The sequence below is a fragment of the Megalopta genalis genome, chromosome 3, assembly GCF_051020955.1.
Source record: "Megalopta genalis isolate 19385.01 chromosome 3, iyMegGena1_principal, whole genome shotgun sequence".
NCBI lineage: Eukaryota > Metazoa > Arthropoda > Insecta > Hymenoptera > Halictidae > Megalopta > Megalopta genalis.
The window spans coordinates 11,854,622-11,872,068 of record NC_135015.1 but is presented as its reverse complement, the minus strand read 5'-3'; the positions used below and the strand labels follow the sequence as shown (position 1 = coordinate 11,872,068).

Sequence of the window (17,447 nt, the reverse complement as noted above, 5' to 3'; positions counted from 1 at the left end):
AAAACTGTCGATTAATATTTTGTATACATATACACAAGCATTTATGTCTTATATTAACATTGGTTTCAAGAAGAAGCAGTCGGCCATGTAAAGTAAATGTATTGTATCGGAAATGTATTTCTTTATTTCTATATTGTATAGCATATATAATTACATTTCTTATCAATGTTTACATAAAACGAATATAGCAATAAATATGTTTCAGTTTTAAAATTGAATAATATGAAAACATTAAATGCTATTAATAATACTATTATGAAGTAACTAAAAAGGTTCAATGCAATTATATGCTTTAATAAATTTTTTATTTGTTAAAACATGATTATTTATTATTTTCTGCTGTTATTATGGCTTTATAGTTATATATATATTCTTTTTATGTATATACCTTACAAAAAAATATTGCTATACTTTTTCATACACTAATATTTAATTTTCTATTTTATGATAAAGTATCATAACGGTTTTTAAAATGTATAAGAAAACAATTTCTTGAATTAAAAATTTAAACTACTACAACTGAAATTTTATTTATAGGCAATACAATTAACTTGTAAAATGTGAAAAGACTTTCAACGTTTCCTCATTACCAATTATAAAATATTTATGTACAGTTTTCTTTAATGGTTTGACATTAGCCAAGTATTAAATGGAACTTCTTTTTTTATAGGGTATCTAGTATTTATAAATGTTTAGTATTCTTTTAGTATACCCCATCATTGACGAAAACAGTGCTTGAAATCGATGCAACAAAATTGTTATTGCGATGATAATTAAGCAAAAAATATTTATTATTGAAGTGTCGATGGCCAGCGATTAGCTTGGTAATCTTGTACACATTTAACACAAATAGCTAACTTGTTCTCCGTGTATTTATACCACTACATAGTTGTCAGTAAAGAAAACTGTTTCTACTGAGTGTTTTACAGGACTTTCATCTTCAACAAGCAAAACTTCTGTCACCTAAAAAAGATACAAATTGTATCAATCCTCTAAAATCCAAATATAATAAAAATATGTAAAATATGTTGTACCTTGATGTTGACGTACGATGTCTTCGACGAAAATGAAATGTTAAGGGGGAAAAAATCGGATGGAGTAGAAGAAGGTGCTGAGAACTCCATTGAACCAGATTTTGCAGATGCATCTACTATTGGTAGAGACCACACAAGGGTATTTCGTCGAGCTTCGTGTGTGTATTGCCCATCACATTCGCTTACTATGGGATTGCAGCCAATGGGCAGAGGAATGTTTATTTGTACATTATTTAGTTCAAGATTAACTTGTTCTAATTCGTACTCTATATTGACGTCGCATCCACCCTCCCCATTTTCAGAAGGCCAACAGTTTACTGTAATACAATGTTATAATATAAGATTAAGTAAACAGGTAGAAAGAAATTCATTTATATGGTTACAGTTTGTTTAATCGAATTATTTTTACTTGAAATAGGTAACGCTGTTTCGTCCTGAGCTTGTAAACGCCACTTCAGTACTCCAACATCAGTATTCAATGGGAATGGTTTTGCAGGAATCTTTAGACCTATTTGGCTACGCGATCTGAATAGTTCCTTGTCTACGTTGGGATGTGTTTGTAATTGAATTCCTCTTGAATCGCTATTTTCTAATTGTACACGAATTCGTCCCCATTTCTCATCTGAAATATGTAGTGTGACCAATCCATGCAGCTCAAAGTGTTGCAACCCACCATCTCTACCAATTCGTACATTGAGTCGTTCTTCTTGACGTAGATGAACTCTTAAAATGAGAAAAACATTTACATAATATATCAAACCATTACAGAATATTGAAAATACATCAAGCAATTTTTTACAGTTCTGTATGAATTGTCTGTGGGGCAATTGATGGTTTTGCATCTGATGTTGATAAAGGTGTAGTCACAACATTTTCTCCTTCTTCTTTCAATTGGTCAACGAAAGTATCAACGTCACGAGACTTTCCTCCCAATTTCATAGCACCTGGCCCGGCATTAGCTGGTTTCCTTTGAGAATAATGAAAATGATTTTAAAACAAGATTATTGAATATTATTATGAATGTACTATAACCTTTCTTACTGTGATGGTGTATATGCAGGTCTAACTGGTTCCGGTACAAAGTTAGCAGTATCTCCCACTACACTAGGAGTCGGTGTGAAATTGCTACTACTTCCAAATGAATTACCAAAGCCAGGATTCTTAACACCGCTCTTTTTATTTGCTTCCATTCTTTGCCTCTGTAATTCCTTTGCTTTCTCACGCATTTTATTTCTAGCTTCTCTTTCCTGAGTCATTCTTACTGCTTGATATATTTTTTCTTCATGCGAATCCATTTCTACAAATGTTCTAATCTGTGCTAAATTCACATTTTCTCTATAACCAAGAGCAACAATCTCATCAAATGCAAATATCAAATTGAATGCATTCTCAGCTATTTCCAGCTCATCTATTGAATTACAGTATTCTGGAATCTATAAATTTAATTAAATGTCTAATATATGTAAATAAATGACAAATAATTATTAATTTTATATTTAAAAATATACATACAACTCTTGCAAAAAGTCTCAATGTTTCTAAATCTTCTAATATATTGCTAGCTTTTGTTGTAATTAATAACATGTATACTTTTTCCAGTGGTTGATAAACATATCTTACAGATTCTGTTTCTACAAATGTATGCTGTTTACCAGAACTCATTAACTTTGGAAATGCAGCAAGTAAACCTTCTATCCTGGCTTTTGTCATTTCAACAAACTGACGAGAAATAATGGCTGAAATTTTGTTACATTTATATTAGCATTTAAATCAGTGACATATATAGAAATATAAATTCTGCCCTATATTAATACTATAGAAATGTATTAGGTCATGTAGGCTCAAACAGTTCCATGGTTTCTTACATCTCCCCAACTCCTCCAGTAGATTTTTGCATTATTTAAAGATTATATCCTTGAACCTATATATTCCTATGAAAACCGCAGAACTTCCTGAATGACCTAATAGCATTAAATTAATAAATATGCTTTACGCTATTTAAAAAGAAAGAATTCATAAATAGTTGTTCTTTGAAATATGACATATCTATTGGTCTTGAACTAATTCAATTCTATAGCGCTTGTACTAATAAGCAGATTACGGAAATATCTTAATTAATTTATTATATTATCAACTAATTCAACAGACTTCTTTTATGAAATTTTGGGCATGTATTACAAAACGAGAGTTACAAACGCATCTATTTCTATTACCTTCATATGGGTTAAGTGGCATATAAGTCTATAATTATTTGATAATTAGAAATATGATCATATGAATGTGAAGAAATATGAAACGTGAAACAGATATACATGGACTGTTGTGATTACACACAAAAGAAAGGTATTACTTACTTTTGCCTGCTTTAGTGCAGACCGCTGCGGCGATAAGTACCTAAAACAATAACGAATTATTTCATCGTATGTAGGATTTTAATTTCTTATTCATACGCGTAAGAGTCATGAGCGGGTGATTGACATCTGTGGCAAGTGCACAGACACGATCTCGCCGAAGAAAGATTTCAATGTTCGCGTAAAATGACAATGACCTCAATTTAATGATAGATAAGTGCTTACCATTTTGATGAATTATTTTGATACGTTACAAGTTGCACGATTAACCTAATATAATTTTTATATAAGTCAATCCTCCATCCACATCATATATACAAATACGAGTCCACGAGCAGAGGGCGCACTGTGCTGACGTGTGGCATGACGAAAAACATAATGCCACAAAGTAGATACAATATAGTTTAGAAAGTGTACAACAGACATTATTTTTAAATTTTTGGGTGAATATGCATGCATCATAACAAAATGTATATAGGGTGTTCCAAAATTATGTTACTTCCGGAAAATGAGGTGTTCTTGAGGTCACTTGAAGTTTGAAGTAACTTTTTCTTTAGCGAAAATGCAATCCCCGACTTTGTATACGAGTTATTAACGAAAAACACTGATCAATGAGAAGCGAGTTCGGCTGGCGCAAAATGGCCGAGCCAATGGACGGCTGAAGCTCAGTTGCGCTCATTGGCTACTCAGCTGCCTTATGCCAGCCGAGCTCACCTCTCATTAGTCAGTATTTTTCGTTAATAACTCGTAAACAAAATCGTAGATTGCATTTTCGTTAAGGAAGAAGTTAAGTTCATACATTAAATGACCTCAGGACCCCCCCCCCCCCTCATTTCCTGAAAGTAACATAACTTGGAATACCTTGTTATACATTTTGCTATGATGTCCTGTCTTCCAATGATGTGACCGCTTCTTGCATGCAATATACATATACATATATTGTACTAACACACACAGTATCCTCGAATGTTTTGGAAACTCGATTAACCTAATAAAAACAGTACTTCTGCAAATGTTCAATTTTGAATTCTAATTTTCAAAATACATTTTCTGTGACGATGTCAGGATTGAATTGTATGTATTTATAAAATATTATACCAACAGCCACTGAGAACATCATTATTTATAATGTAAATAATATTTATTACTATTTGTAGATGGTGTGTGTTTAACATTGCCAAAAAGTATAACAAAACAAATCAGCACTTGTGAAAATAGTGAACAATATATAGCAAATTTTTTACAAAATACATTACCATCCACTGATACTAATTCTATAGCAGACGGATTAAGAAAGGTATAGTTAAATATAATTCTACTACACTGTTATTACCTTTTTAGATTAATAGAATTAATTTATGTTACATGATTATTTAAGAATTTATATCTTATTCTCTGTGAAGTTATAAAATCCTTTAATGAAATGCTTAAATTTAATTAATAAAATGTTATTTTCATACGAATATTAATAAATGTTTGCTTATGTAAAATATAAAAAATAATATTATACATACATGTTATTATGTTTCAGTCTTTTATTCTCACTAAACATAAAAATAAATGGAACAAAAATAAAAGATGTAAAGGAAAGCTATTAACAAGCAGAAAACGAATGCAACTTGGACTACGTAAAATTGGTTGTAAAAATGATATGAAATATAATGATTTATTACCACTGAATCAATTATGGTTAAATTATATGCAACAAATGTTAGGTAGCAAGTTTTTCATTAATGTACCAGTAAGTCCAACTGATCCAAATTGGGAAAACATTAATCAGCAATTAATGAAAGCTGATTTCCATGGTTCCAAAATATCAGTTGTAGGCTCAAAATGCCCCAGTTTAATTGGGTTGAGTGGTATAGTTATTCAAGATACTAAAAACACTTTTAGAATTTGTGGCAAAGACAATGTTATTCGAAGTACGTATCAAAATACTCTATTTAATGTGTATTATATTATATTATATTATATTATATGTTCAAATTTACATACATTTCAGCAATACCAAAGGATGTTGTTCGTTTGAATATTCATATAAAAAATGTAAAGTTAGAATTATTCGGTAAAGATCTTTCTGTAAAACCCATAGAGAGAACAATAAAAAAATTGAAAGGTGGACGTGTATATGAACTGTAATGTACAAATTAAATGTATTCTATATGAATGTATATTATTTATATCATTTTTTAAATTATTACAATTTAAAAAAATACAAAAGAATAAACTCACCTTCATTTAATATTTATAAATTAATAAATATGCATTTTATGAAAAGGTATACTTGCAGTTTACGTTTATTATATTTATAGTAATGTAATATCCTCTATCTTAAGATGTAAATTTTTTACTTGAGAACTTACTAAAATCATTATCATTTCATTCACTAAAAATGTAGAAAGATTACATATATACTAAATAATATATTTTTATACAATATAAACAAAAAGTTTTTAGATTTGTTTTCTATATTAAAAATATGAGAAACATATGCACCACTGTGCAAAAATGTAAAATTATTATAAAAAGATTCTATTCAAATGATACCATTATTTATTGAAATAAATTTAATTATGACAATTCACATGTTATACTCATTTTTAATACAGAGACGTTGCTTTGATTGTATATATGTATATACGTATAATTAACAACTAGTTTTTATACGTTTCTTTCCAAATTTGCTAATATTTTATTATAATTCATAATATCCAAACAATAATACAATTACATTACTATGTGTTTTTAGAACAGCATTAAATACACTTTTCAATCTACAATTTTATCCATTACATAATTTCAATGAAGATGAAGTGATTATTAGGAATGTAATAGATTCTCGTTCGCATCATCTAATTTTAACATTTCCCCTTAGCACATCCAGCTAAAATTACTGCATTCAATAAATGCCAAACGAAAGTGTCTTACGATACACAATAATGTTTATTGTAACGAACATTATTCAAACGTAATTGATAGACTTCAGATGTTTTTACAAAAGTAATATATGTTAATTAAATATTTTATAAAATATATCAATTTATGTAGGAAATAACAAACTAAATTTCTTTATTTATGTCCACACTTCTTCCATCTTTTATAATTAATTTTAATTGCAAATTCGGAAATTACACGAAAATATTTTATAAAATAAATAGAAAAAATGAAAACAAGTAATAGAAACAAATACGTGAGACGAACAAGAATGAGAGAAGTACATATTAAATTAATAATTAATTAATATTAAAATAATTTTAAGTTATAAATATGCAAAATAAATTACATATAAACGAATTGTGTATTAAATTCTTTTTTCGTAACTATAAAACTATGAATTTGCATAAACATCCTTTGTCGTACTAGAACAACTCGATTAATAGTGAATTCAAATTCAATTACTATTGAGAATGTACTGTTACATTATCATATTATGGTTCCTTAATTTTCAACTTTCGCTTTATATTTATGAATAATGAGCACAATTTACTAAGTGTATACTTCTAGCTTATCGTGAGATGTATAACACAGAAAATTGTTACTCAAAATGTCTTATACAATGAGATAGCTCTTTTAGGAACATTAAATGTAAGACGTGCCAGAAAAAAAGGTTTCAGTTTTCCAACATATCTTTCACATTTATCCTGATCTATTAGAAGAGCATTTTATACAGATAATATTGTAAATTATTTAACGATCAGAAACGTCAACAATACGATTCTGTCATGTTCTACATATGCATTTGAATCGGATCTCTCAACTTGCATTAATACTTGTATTATAATTTCATTATACATTAATACAATGATATAACGAACAATACATCTGAATAGGATACTATACATACATTATATTAACCAAATACAATAAGTAAAAAAGAAACTTCAAATTACATTTCTAAAGACTGAACACGTTAATGTAAACAAAATTACAATTAGTTCATAAATCTTAACACCTTTGAACGTTTTCTTATAGGTGTACCATGCTTTAATTTAACGTGTAAAAAAGAGATAATAATGTTATAAGCCAACATAAACAAGTTGCAGTGCATATATCGATACATCAATATGACAAAATTGTTAAAAAGTCTCTTCATTCTCGATGGATTATACAAGTTTTCTGCCTAGTTTGAGTATATAAGAGAACTACCTTCATTATTATTTGTTTTTTAGTAGAGCATATAACAATGTTACTATTCTATATTTCACATTTTGGCTGCCAAGTCAAATACTAAATTTTTATTTATCCATGCCACAGCAACACACACGAATACTAAACTTATATACTGGTGGACATACAAACGTATTTTATATCTTCCTATAGTAAAGTTTCTAGATACATTACGTACAGTTCAGACTTCATAGCTTCATTCTTCTTTTCACTGTTATACTGATGTACTGATATATGACGAATTTTTTCATTTTCTTTGCTAAGTATTTTGGGGCTCATACATTTTACTGTGACAACAATTTTTTAAAGAATCTAGATAAATAGATTCCTTTTATTACTAAAACTCGTGTATCAGAATAATATTTTCACCATATTTCATAAATGGATACAAACAAACGTCAACTTCGAATATCTATGTTTTTTTAATGGTCATTTACACATAATTTGCCAATTTTTCGTTTCTTTCTCTTTTTTTTTTACCAAAAAGGAAGCACTTCATAATTTCTTGATATTTATTAAAGTGAAACTTACATGTATTTTTAAGACCATTAATTTTATTTTATCCTAAACTAAAAATTTGTCAATACTTAAAACAAAGGCACATACGTATACAATACATTGATAAATCTGTAAAACTGTCATGACTACTTTGCAAACTAACAAATGAAATTATTAAATTGAACTCGACAAAATCTGAATATAATACGAATGGCTAAAATGAACTATTGTATATGTATTGGCTTAAAGATCCATATATGACGTGATTTGCAAAATATTTTTATATCTTTTCTTTTTGAATAATTTCATTATGTTCCGTCATAACAAACAATGATCCACATGTACTTGATTATTTTAACAGTAAATTAATCGTTTTATAAATAATTATCCATAAACTAGAAATTCGCGCTTAAATATTTTGTATTTTATTTCGAATTTATTATTTTTATTATATTACAATCGTTTCACGGCAATGCTTTCTTTTTAATGATATTGTTGTAGCATTTAATAATAATTATTATGGACTATTGAAATAATCTTGTTCTACCTATATATTATAGAAAAGTAGATTTTGTTGATCTGTGTTATTTAATCCGTTGCACATTGTATTTCACATACCATAACCTTGGTACGCTGCAGCAGCAGTAGCAGGTGCGTAAACATTCTGGGGAGGTGCTCCATATACACCTTGTGGTGTATAACCAGGTGCCATCATACCTGGTCCTGCTGTTAACATCAACTGTGGTTCCGCTATACCCATAGAATATTAATAATATTATTATTAATACATGTGAAACATATTGAAGTATTACATATTTAACCTTCGGATGTTACGTGACAGTTTTTTAGCGTATGTGTAAATAAATAAAACTAATACATACGCATAATCATAGGCTTATGTTCTTGATGGTCAGTTTCTTCTATACGCCGACTTTCGGCTTCTTCCAGTTTATCGACCTAAGAAGATTATGTATCAATTACTATTCTAGTACAAAGTAAATATGAGTAGTATTGTAAACAATTATTGTAATAGAAAGAGTTATATTATAAATACTATTACCTTAGTTATATATTCTCGTGCAACTTGAATAAGATATGGCATGGCGAAGTGTAAAATGCGATTTCTCCATGCAAGTTCTAAAATAACATCAGGGTGTAATAAATCGTAACAATGAAATAGGCATGCTGCGAAACAATCTTTTGATCCCCTTTCTAAGAACCACTCTAGTAATTCTTCTGCAACTTCAGCATTTCGTGATTCTGCTGCATATTCCATAGCATCTCTGTTTAAAATTATAAAAATAAATATACATTTTAAATAATACAATAGGTTATTTAACAAAAATATATGATGAAGTTTAAAGATATTGTGAGATGATGTACCTAAATAATCGATCTTTCTTGCAAAGTTCCACGGACTGTTTCCATCTATTATTTCCTTTATATAAATATGCAGCAATTCTTCTAAATTCAATTAACTCATGCTTTTCTAATTGCTGTGCAAGTGCGATATTATCAAAGTTATCGAACGCGTCAATCGACGTTCTGAGACCTTGATAATCTTCTTCATCAATAAGCAGACTATTCAATGCTTCGTTGATTGCTTTATTATTTAAAGCCTGAACGGATCTTAAATATGGTTTTACAAGTTGCAAATGTCCTGTCCTTTTGAAGTATGCAACTCCTCTTGTATGATCCATACGGGGAGCGAGTACAAGTAGTATATCGTTCAAAAGTAGAGGTTTATATTCAACATAAAACTGTATAGCTTTGTAATATAATTCTACATTTGCCACTTTAGTGATCACGTCTTTGAAATGACCTTCTCGCCATGCTTCAGTGGGATGTTGCATCATTGCAAGTACTGCATTATCGTACTCTTCATATTTATCATACAAAAATACAAGCTCTGCCCATAAGTGTGCCTGTTCTGCTGCACGAAGTACCTGAAAATACCATTACAATGCATAAAATATATAAAGAACTTCTATCTTTTTCTAAGAATCAATTTTTTCATTAATTTTGTAATCAAAAACATACCTTTGGTATATTGACGCGCGACCAAAACAGTTCAAGATGCTCTCTCATACGTTGAGGCTTATATTTGCTATAAAGTATAGCTAATTCAGTAAACATTCCCATATGCGCTCTTTCAAGTCCTAATGCAGCTTCTAAGAGATTAATGAGTTCTTCGAAATGTCCTCGATCTTGGTAATAATTAATCAAGTCTTCAAGTTCGTCAGCATGTACAACTATGTGCAATCCACACATTTGTGCTAATCTGAATTCTCCACTATCAACGCAAGCGAAACAAACTTCTTTCCAAGTACGAGTTGAATTGGCTTTTCGAGCACTATCAACAGCACCTTGAAATTCTTTCAAATGAACAAGTGTAATAGCTAATCGTGCAAAGTTGGACACATTGTTGTACAGAAGTTTAGCAGCATCATACATTTTGTCATCAAAGCATCTATCACCAATCTAAAACAATATAAATTAACACTAATATGCATAAGAGCTTTTAAAAAATAAAGAACATCATTAATTTGTTTGATAGTTCTAATTTGTATAAGCATAATAAATAAATATCTTACCTTTTGTATATCAGCATGATTAGGCCCAGAGATAAATTCCTCAAGATCTGCAAGCCTGTTGGTTTTGGCATATGCATATATTAATTCACTTTCAATGAAAGATTCACGTGCTTTTTTGCGAGCCATTTGCAAATAACGCACTAAATCTTCCCAATGAGAAGTTCGATGAGCAGTTTCTACAACATCTACGTATGCTGATGGATCATCTGCTTTAATGAAGCTATCAATGGCTTCTTTAACTAATCCTTGTTGTAATTGTGCTCTGGCTAGCTGAGACCATACGGGCGGTTCGTTGCACCTATATGAATACGTATATTAGTTTAAAAAGAGAATCAGATATAATCAAACGAGACATAATACTGTGATTATTACATCTAGTACCTTACCTTTCCGCAAATTCATAAGCTCTGTCTAGATTATTAACTTGTTCAATTAAAACTTGTATGGCTGATGTATTGACATCGAATTTTTTAAAGATAGCAAAAGCTTCTTCATAGAGTTCATTGTTAATAGCAATATTAGCAATGTCGGGAGCATCATAATTATCCAATCGGTTAATATATTCCATAACTCGTGTACGATCAGCTTTTATAGCTGTAAGAATTAGAAGATTCTGTAAATTGCGGTGATCGCTGAATACGCTGCTATCAAGTACAATTTTCTCGAGGAGCTCAATTAATTCGTTTGGTAAATCAGCAGTCATGAATGCTTTCACAGTGACCGATATATCTTCAGGATCTTGAGTTTCTGATAAAGCTGTTTGTACAACCTATAAAAAAATATCAAGGTAATGGTACAGTTTATACCTGTGATGAAAGTTTTTTTAGACAAATTTTTAAAAATCCACGCTCTAAAATATTATTTAAACTAACCTGATCGATTAGTTGTCTTTTGTATGGGTTACTCTCAAGAAGAACCTCTGCCCACAAATCAGGATCTCTTCGCCTTACCAAATATCTTGCTTCGCTTTTGAATAAGCTATTCTCATTGCACACGCTTATCAATTCCCGATCACATTGACCACGTTCGTATGCAATGCATGCTAAATGTGGATCACGTTTTTCACAGTACTTTCCTACGACTCTGCTGTCATAGAATTGATTCTCTCTAAACAATAAAAAATAATATTAAATTTAAGTAATGATATATTTTCAAATATACTTTATATTAAAATATAATAACATTATTATTCTGTAAACTTACTTAAGGAATCTTTCAGGATTATTATTACTGTCGATGTATATTTTTGCCAATGCATTATGCGTTGCAGGTTCCACGCAACATTCATGAATACGAGATTCCAACCATGGAAGCAGAAGCTTCAAACGGTTTCTCTTTTCAACTTCTTCTACCAATTCATCAGTCGAAAATTGTCCACGTACCACCAGAATTAAATTCTTTATGATATCCTCTGAACAATCAACATCTAACAAACCGCCCACTACAACCGGTAGACGTGATGGATTTACCTAAAAATGGAACGTATTAACAGTAAGTAGAAATTTGAAGTAATTAATATAGCTTAAAGATATTCTACCCCTCTCATTTATATAAACAAAAATTTAATACACATCTAATTTATTAAAGCTTAGTAAATATAAATTATATTTACTTTTTGAACGTAAATTTCGATGTATTTTTGCAAATTATTTCGGTAAAGATATAGTACAAGATCATGTACAAAATCGAATCGATCGCAAACAATTATTAAAGGCAATTGATCAGACAACTTTGCTTCTTTAAGGAAGTTTTTGACACGTTCCGGATTGTAGCAATTGCTCTCTCTACAAATTCGTTCAACTTCCTTAATTTGTCCCGTTTTACAGGCTGCTTGGATATATTTGAAGTGTACTTCTTGATCTTGACTGAAATTGACAATAGATCCCAAAAAGTAGAATAGTCCTTCATATGATTTGAAGCTCTCGAACAGATCTGAAACAGACATCAGAATTATTTGTGTGACTTTATACAATTAAAATAGCGTATACTTTATGATAAATACCTATTAATGCTTTAGTAGTTAACTGCTCGTGATACTTTGTTGCAATCTGAATACAAATTTGTAAATTTTGTCGTATATTAGCAGTCAACATTGCTTTCAGACATTCTAAAGAATCTTCAACAGATAATGTTCCAAAAAATCCAACAAGCCAATCAGGAGACAGTAGATGTGTATGAACAACAGCTCTTTTAATGTCATATAAATCAGTGTAGTGTTCTAAAGCACGCTGTAGTAATCCAGCTTTTTCGCATAATTGTGCAATGTGAGCTCTATCGTAATGAGTAAACATTTGATTTCCCAAAATTGCATCCGCAACTTGAGGAGCAGACATTAAATTCATTTCTAAGAGGCGTGTTTGTAAAGCTCCTTCAGTTGGCCAATTGTTTTTCAGAGCATCTAACAAAAATGCTGTGCATTGTTGTACCATATTTTGTTCCATAAATATGTCCACAATCTATAAATACATAATTATTATAAAAAAAAATAATATTCCAAATATTGTAATTAAATAATAATAATAATTATAAATATTGTAAACAAATACTATAAACACTGCTGCAATGCTTACTTGGTTGATGTCGGCTAAAGGTTCTTCATCTTGAACTAACATTTGGGCAAATGCTACACCCTGATCAGGATTAATTCTCATGACATTTCTTAACAAAAATATATAATCAGGAGTGTACGAAACTTTTTTGGCGTACAGTACAATTTTTTGAAACTGACCAGTTTCTGCAAAACATTGTATAACTTTATTGGCAACATTAGCTCTCAAATAAACACTAAGAGCTAAAGTTGGATCAGCTTGTTTCACTAAGTCTCCCAATTCCTCACTACACTCCAGCTTATCTTCTTTCAACCATTTCTCAAGAAGTTGTTTTCGTCCTTGCAAGAGCACAGGACGACATAATTCTAAAGATTCATATTTATTTAATTGTCCTTGATCTAGAAGTATTCCAAAGTATTGCAATAGAGGCGATGTTTGTCCTTGTGTAGTTGGTACCTAATACATATATACAAATAGTTATTTTTCTGTTATATACATTAACAAATACAGGACCATTTTGACCCGTGAGCGATAAGACAGCTCGGAATGCGGTAGCATTTCGTATTAGGATAGCGTTCGAATATCACCTCTTATCGCTCGTATACACTACATCCTTACGGTATTTAGTTTAGACACAAAGTATAGTATAAAATAACAAAAGTTTAATAAATTTATTTGTAAGGAGCATACAAAAAATACATTTATTTCATGTATTAAATGTACAGAAAACTAAAAACAAATAAAGTATATGTTTCTTTTCCAATACTAATTTGCATTAAAAACTTTATTATAGGTCAAAATGATCCTGCATTCGTCTGCCACGACCATTGAAAACCATTCGTCTTCAGAGGATTAATTTACTTCAAATTAGAAATACCTGCTGGAATCGTTGAATTGTTTGCGGAGTTCGCAATATTCCTTTGGGAGCATTTGCTGCAACTTTTGCTGCTTCCGCATACTGGCCATTTTGGAAAAGCATATTAAATTTTCTCACAAATAATTCTTCAGCTCCTGACAAATTATTTCTGACAGCCATTCGCAGTGCAAGTTCAGGATTTTGTAATACTCCATTTATGTACGGAATTATATTTTCTTCGTCAACAGAGACTGATAATACTTGACCTTTTCGATTTACTCCTATTATACCACCAGATGCTTCATGTGGAGCAGTGACAAAAATAGTTTCTCCAGATATACGATTCATAAATATGCATGTTGCAGATTCAATATCGTACATATGTATATAGCCATATTTTGTTATTAAATATATAACGTCATACTTTGAACTGACTTGCATTGCAACTGGAAAATCATTTCCAGCTTCTGGTGGGAAAAAAACATCTACTGCTTTCTTTGGAAACAGATGATTACCAGAAGGCGGTTGACCTACTTCAATAATGTGAAGTTTTGCACCCTGTAGTGTTCTAACAGCAAAACAAAATAAATTACTTGGTTCTGCATTTCCTTCCATTTTAAATTGGGCAAAAGAAGCAGCATGTCCCTCAATTGGCTGAGAACATTTTCTTTCAACAGAATAAAGCTGCATAGCACCAACCACTCTATTATGCTGAGCAGAAATACCAATTAATAAGAGCCATGTCTGTTTTGGATCAGTTCTATAGTTAATTATTTGACAACCATTTAATGAAGAATGTCGATCAAACATTTTATTCGGAGTTGACTCTCCTTCCATCGACCAATGATAAACTGCAGTTTCTGTTACCAATGCTAATGTGTTCAATGATATCCATTTCCAGAAGACTACATCTTCTGTCATTGTATGAGCTTTCATTTTCGATTTCATTTCTATGTTAAAAATCTGAAGTGTTTTCATTGCTGTCGTAACAAACATAAAATATGTATCATTAATCCTCCCATTAAAATTGAATTTTTTATTTTCCTAATAATTCCTTTTCCTTGTTTCATCGATTATAATAATTATAAATATAATTCTAATATCATATTTTGTCATCAAAATTAAATACCTTGTAAAGATCATAATTATATAATGCAATCAGAATCTATTCTTAACATTTATTGATTTTTGTTTTCTCAACCAACTAATTCTTAAACATCTATACATATATGAAGTAATAAGTAATGTTTACCTTTTAAAGCTATGACTTTACTTGCAGGATTCATAATCGCAGAATCTGCAGAAATAGGTCTCCTGATCGGATTAGCAGAATCATTCATATCAATGATGACTACCTGTGCGGTGTCACCAACTTTTTCTCTAACGCAAATGAATTTATCAGATTCCATAGTGAGTGTATTAAAACTAACATTGTTAGCATTAATTCCCACAGCAGTAAGCTATAAAAAATATAGAACACAAACTTAAAAATAATGATATTTAAAAATTTATTTTATAAAGTTATACACTAGAAAATTTTTAAATCAAGAAAGCTACACACTGTGGAATAATACTACAATAATATTATTTCACTCATCATGTTAACACATCATCATTGAGATTGATATTATAAAATAGAACATCAGGGGATATGGTCTATTAATGACATTAAAGTTATCTTTTATCCATTACTCAATACTTTTATTTAGATAAACAATTTGCTCTACTGTGATTAATATAAATTATAAAAATGGCAGTGCAACATAACCACATATTACTGCTAATTTTAAAAACACTATTTATCATCAGCATTAATCTTAGATATTGTAAAATAATGATGTTAGATATTCTTAATAATTATAAAATTTCATTAATCCTTAAAATTTAACAGAAATTAAGAATATAATGATGGGAACGATGTATAAAATTTACTCCTACATATTAATTGTACAGAAATCAATAAATCGTTTAATGTATTGCACGAGAAATAATAATCAAAAACACTTTAATTGAAATACGGTACAATTCGTAGTTTCTAATACGTTATTTCATTTGTTAAAACGTAATTCATTACGAATGTGGACCTCTTGGAAAAAGAAAAATTAATGTCGTGACATATAGAATAATGTGTGTAGTCTATATTGCATTGAATTATATAGGAAAAGAGAATCACTTTAATTAGAAAATTTATGGCATATAAAGACGGAAATAAGGGGCGTATATGCCGAGTAGACGTGGCCCTCATTGATAAAAAAAAAAATCAATTTATTTTTCTTGCCAACTTTCCAATATACGACGATGCCATGATCAGTTAACCTCTACGCATTCAATCATAAATATCCTTATACAGTTTATTCAAATTTTCGTAATTCAAAAAACATGCGATGATATTATACCTGTCAAAGTAACGTCAATTGGGAAGGTTTTAACGGAACTTCCGTTTGAACGCCGATGTAATGAGCAGTAGCAGAAAAACGGCACGATAAAACGTCGAGAACGTAGGATGAAATTGAAGATGCAAATTGTAAATGCGAAAATCATTGACGACGTGTCGAAATAATTGATGAACCGGGAATGAAAACGGGTCACCTACCTGAAGATGTTCTTGAAACCTTATGGGTAATAACTGCGTCATTTTTCTGATGTTTTCTATACCTTTCCGAGGTTTTCCAGCCGCTGTTATTTAATTAAGATAATATTGCGGCTGTATACCGTTTCTATGTACAAGTGTTTTGCCCTGTGGTGCGCTTCTCAATCAGAAAACCTCAGCCCGACCATCAGCGCACAAAACCAACTGACGGAAAGCGAATGCCGTCACTACTTGCCGCTGACACCCATCATGGCCGCCAACGACCGCCCCTCTATCTAAAAATAGTTCCTCAAGTACAAAAGTGTTCCGATCGATCCTATATCTTGATATTGCCAAATAATTTTAAATACATTTAAATAGCAACAGGAATGCAAATCATGCAACAAAACGCTTAACAATTCCGATTAACATCATCCCAATCACGCTCATTTAAATATTCATCAGCGTAAGAATACATACAACTCGATTTTCTGGTAAATCTCGTACGCCACCCCTTCCTTTCTCCAATCCTCATCCCCCACTCCTTACTGTGAATGAAACTGCAACGGCGCATAAGTGTATACGTGGTATCTACTCTCGTAGTATGTTTCACACGTGCATGCGTTTTAATTAAAACATTTTAATGGTATTTGGTTAAAACGTATACTATTCAAGAACTAACTTTTTATTAAATATAAATAATAGTGTAACTTATAAGAAACTCACTGTCTTCTAAATTGATATTTTAATCTTTGATATTTGGACTATCTAAATTATTTGAAAGTACTGCATAAAATAGAATTTGTGGATAGTAAATGGATGGATAATG

General features: G+C 30.4%; 3 protein-coding genes across 4 annotated transcripts; 1 reads left to right on the top strand and 2 right to left on the bottom strand.

The window, feature by feature from the left end:
• Window positions 1–504: 504 nt before the first annotated feature.
• On the bottom strand, window positions 505–3,763 carry deltaCOP (coatomer subunit delta). Its single transcript, XM_033485933.2, has 8 exons — window positions 3,611–3,763; window positions 3,389–3,428; window positions 2,547–2,770; window positions 2,076–2,467; window positions 1,834–2,001; window positions 1,444–1,757; window positions 1,035–1,351; window positions 505–963 (listed from the first exon to the last, which is right to left on the bottom strand). The coding sequence occupies exons 1-8, from the start codon at window positions 3,611–3,613 to the stop codon at window positions 874–876; spliced, it is 1,548 nt and encodes a 515-aa protein (XP_033341824.1). The 5' UTR covers window positions 3,614–3,763; the 3' UTR covers window positions 505–873.
• A 519-nt stretch (window positions 3,764–4,282) lies between these two features.
• On the top strand, window positions 4,283–5,666 carry Pop4 (ribonuclease P/MRP subunit POP4). The gene is made up of 4 exons (XM_033486011.2): window positions 4,283–4,459; window positions 4,543–4,682; window positions 4,917–5,307; window positions 5,388–5,666. Exons 1-4 carry the CDS (start codon window positions 4,444–4,446, stop codon window positions 5,522–5,524), a joined length of 684 nt encoding a protein of 227 aa, XP_033341902.2. The 5' UTR covers window positions 4,283–4,443; the 3' UTR covers window positions 5,525–5,666.
• Window positions 5,667–6,053: 387 nt separating this feature from the next.
• On the bottom strand, window positions 6,054–17,155 carry Chc (clathrin heavy chain). Of its 2 annotated transcripts, none has more exons than XM_076520083.1 (16): window positions 17,099–17,155; window positions 16,643–16,914; window positions 15,302–15,509; window positions 14,071–15,029; window positions 13,215–13,649; window positions 12,647–13,100; window positions 12,257–12,576; window positions 11,848–12,113; window positions 11,517–11,751; window positions 11,031–11,413; window positions 10,645–10,942; window positions 10,091–10,531; window positions 9,434–9,996; window positions 9,111–9,333; window positions 8,932–9,007; window positions 6,054–8,800 (listed from the first exon to the last, which is right to left on the bottom strand). In XM_076520083.1, the coding sequence occupies exons 2-16, from the start codon at window positions 16,682–16,684 to the stop codon at window positions 8,661–8,663; spliced, it is 5,043 nt and encodes a 1,680-aa protein (XP_076376198.1). In that variant the 5' UTR covers window positions 16,685–16,914; window positions 17,099–17,155; the 3' UTR covers window positions 6,054–8,660. The 2 variants fall into 2 exon arrangements, with proteins under 2 accessions (XP_076376198.1, XP_076376197.1); XM_076520082.1 differs by having other exon boundaries at window positions 16,990–17,105.
• Between the last annotated feature and the right edge of the window lie 292 nt (window positions 17,156–17,447).

What these genes read in the sequence shown, in the direction of transcription:
- deltaCOP (XM_033485933.2), bottom strand. An exon ending in TGAGACTTTTTGCAAGAGTT is followed by an intron (nt 2,468 to 2,546) that starts GTATGTATATTT and finishes TTAAATTTATAG; the next exon opens with ATTCCAGAATACTGTAATTC. An exon ending in CAGACAATTCATACAGAACT is followed by an intron (nt 1,758 to 1,833) that starts GTAAAAAATTGC and finishes TCTCATTTTAAG; the next exon opens with AGTTCATCTACGTCAAGAAG.
- Pop4 (XM_033486011.2), top strand. An exon ending in TAGCAGACGGATTAAGAAAG is followed by an intron (nt 4,683 to 4,916) that starts GTATAGTTAAAT and finishes ATTATGTTTCAG; the next exon opens with TCTTTTATTCTCACTAAACA. An exon ending in CAAAGACAATGTTATTCGAA is followed by an intron (nt 5,308 to 5,387) that starts GTACGTATCAAA and finishes CATACATTTCAG; the next exon opens with CAATACCAAAGGATGTTGTT.
- Chc (XM_076520083.1), bottom strand. Translation starts at nt 16,684, where the DNA reads ATGACGCAGTTATTACCCATAAGGTTTCAAGAACATCTTCAG. An exon ending in CTTTAGCCGACATCAACCAA is followed by an intron (nt 13,101 to 13,214) that starts GTAAGCATTGCA and finishes ATGTATTTATAG; the next exon opens with ATTGTGGACATATTTATGGA. An exon ending in GCTTATGAATTTGCGGAAAG is followed by an intron (nt 10,943 to 11,030) that starts GTAAGGTACTAG and finishes GTATTCATATAG; the next exon opens with GTGCAACGAACCGCCCGTAT.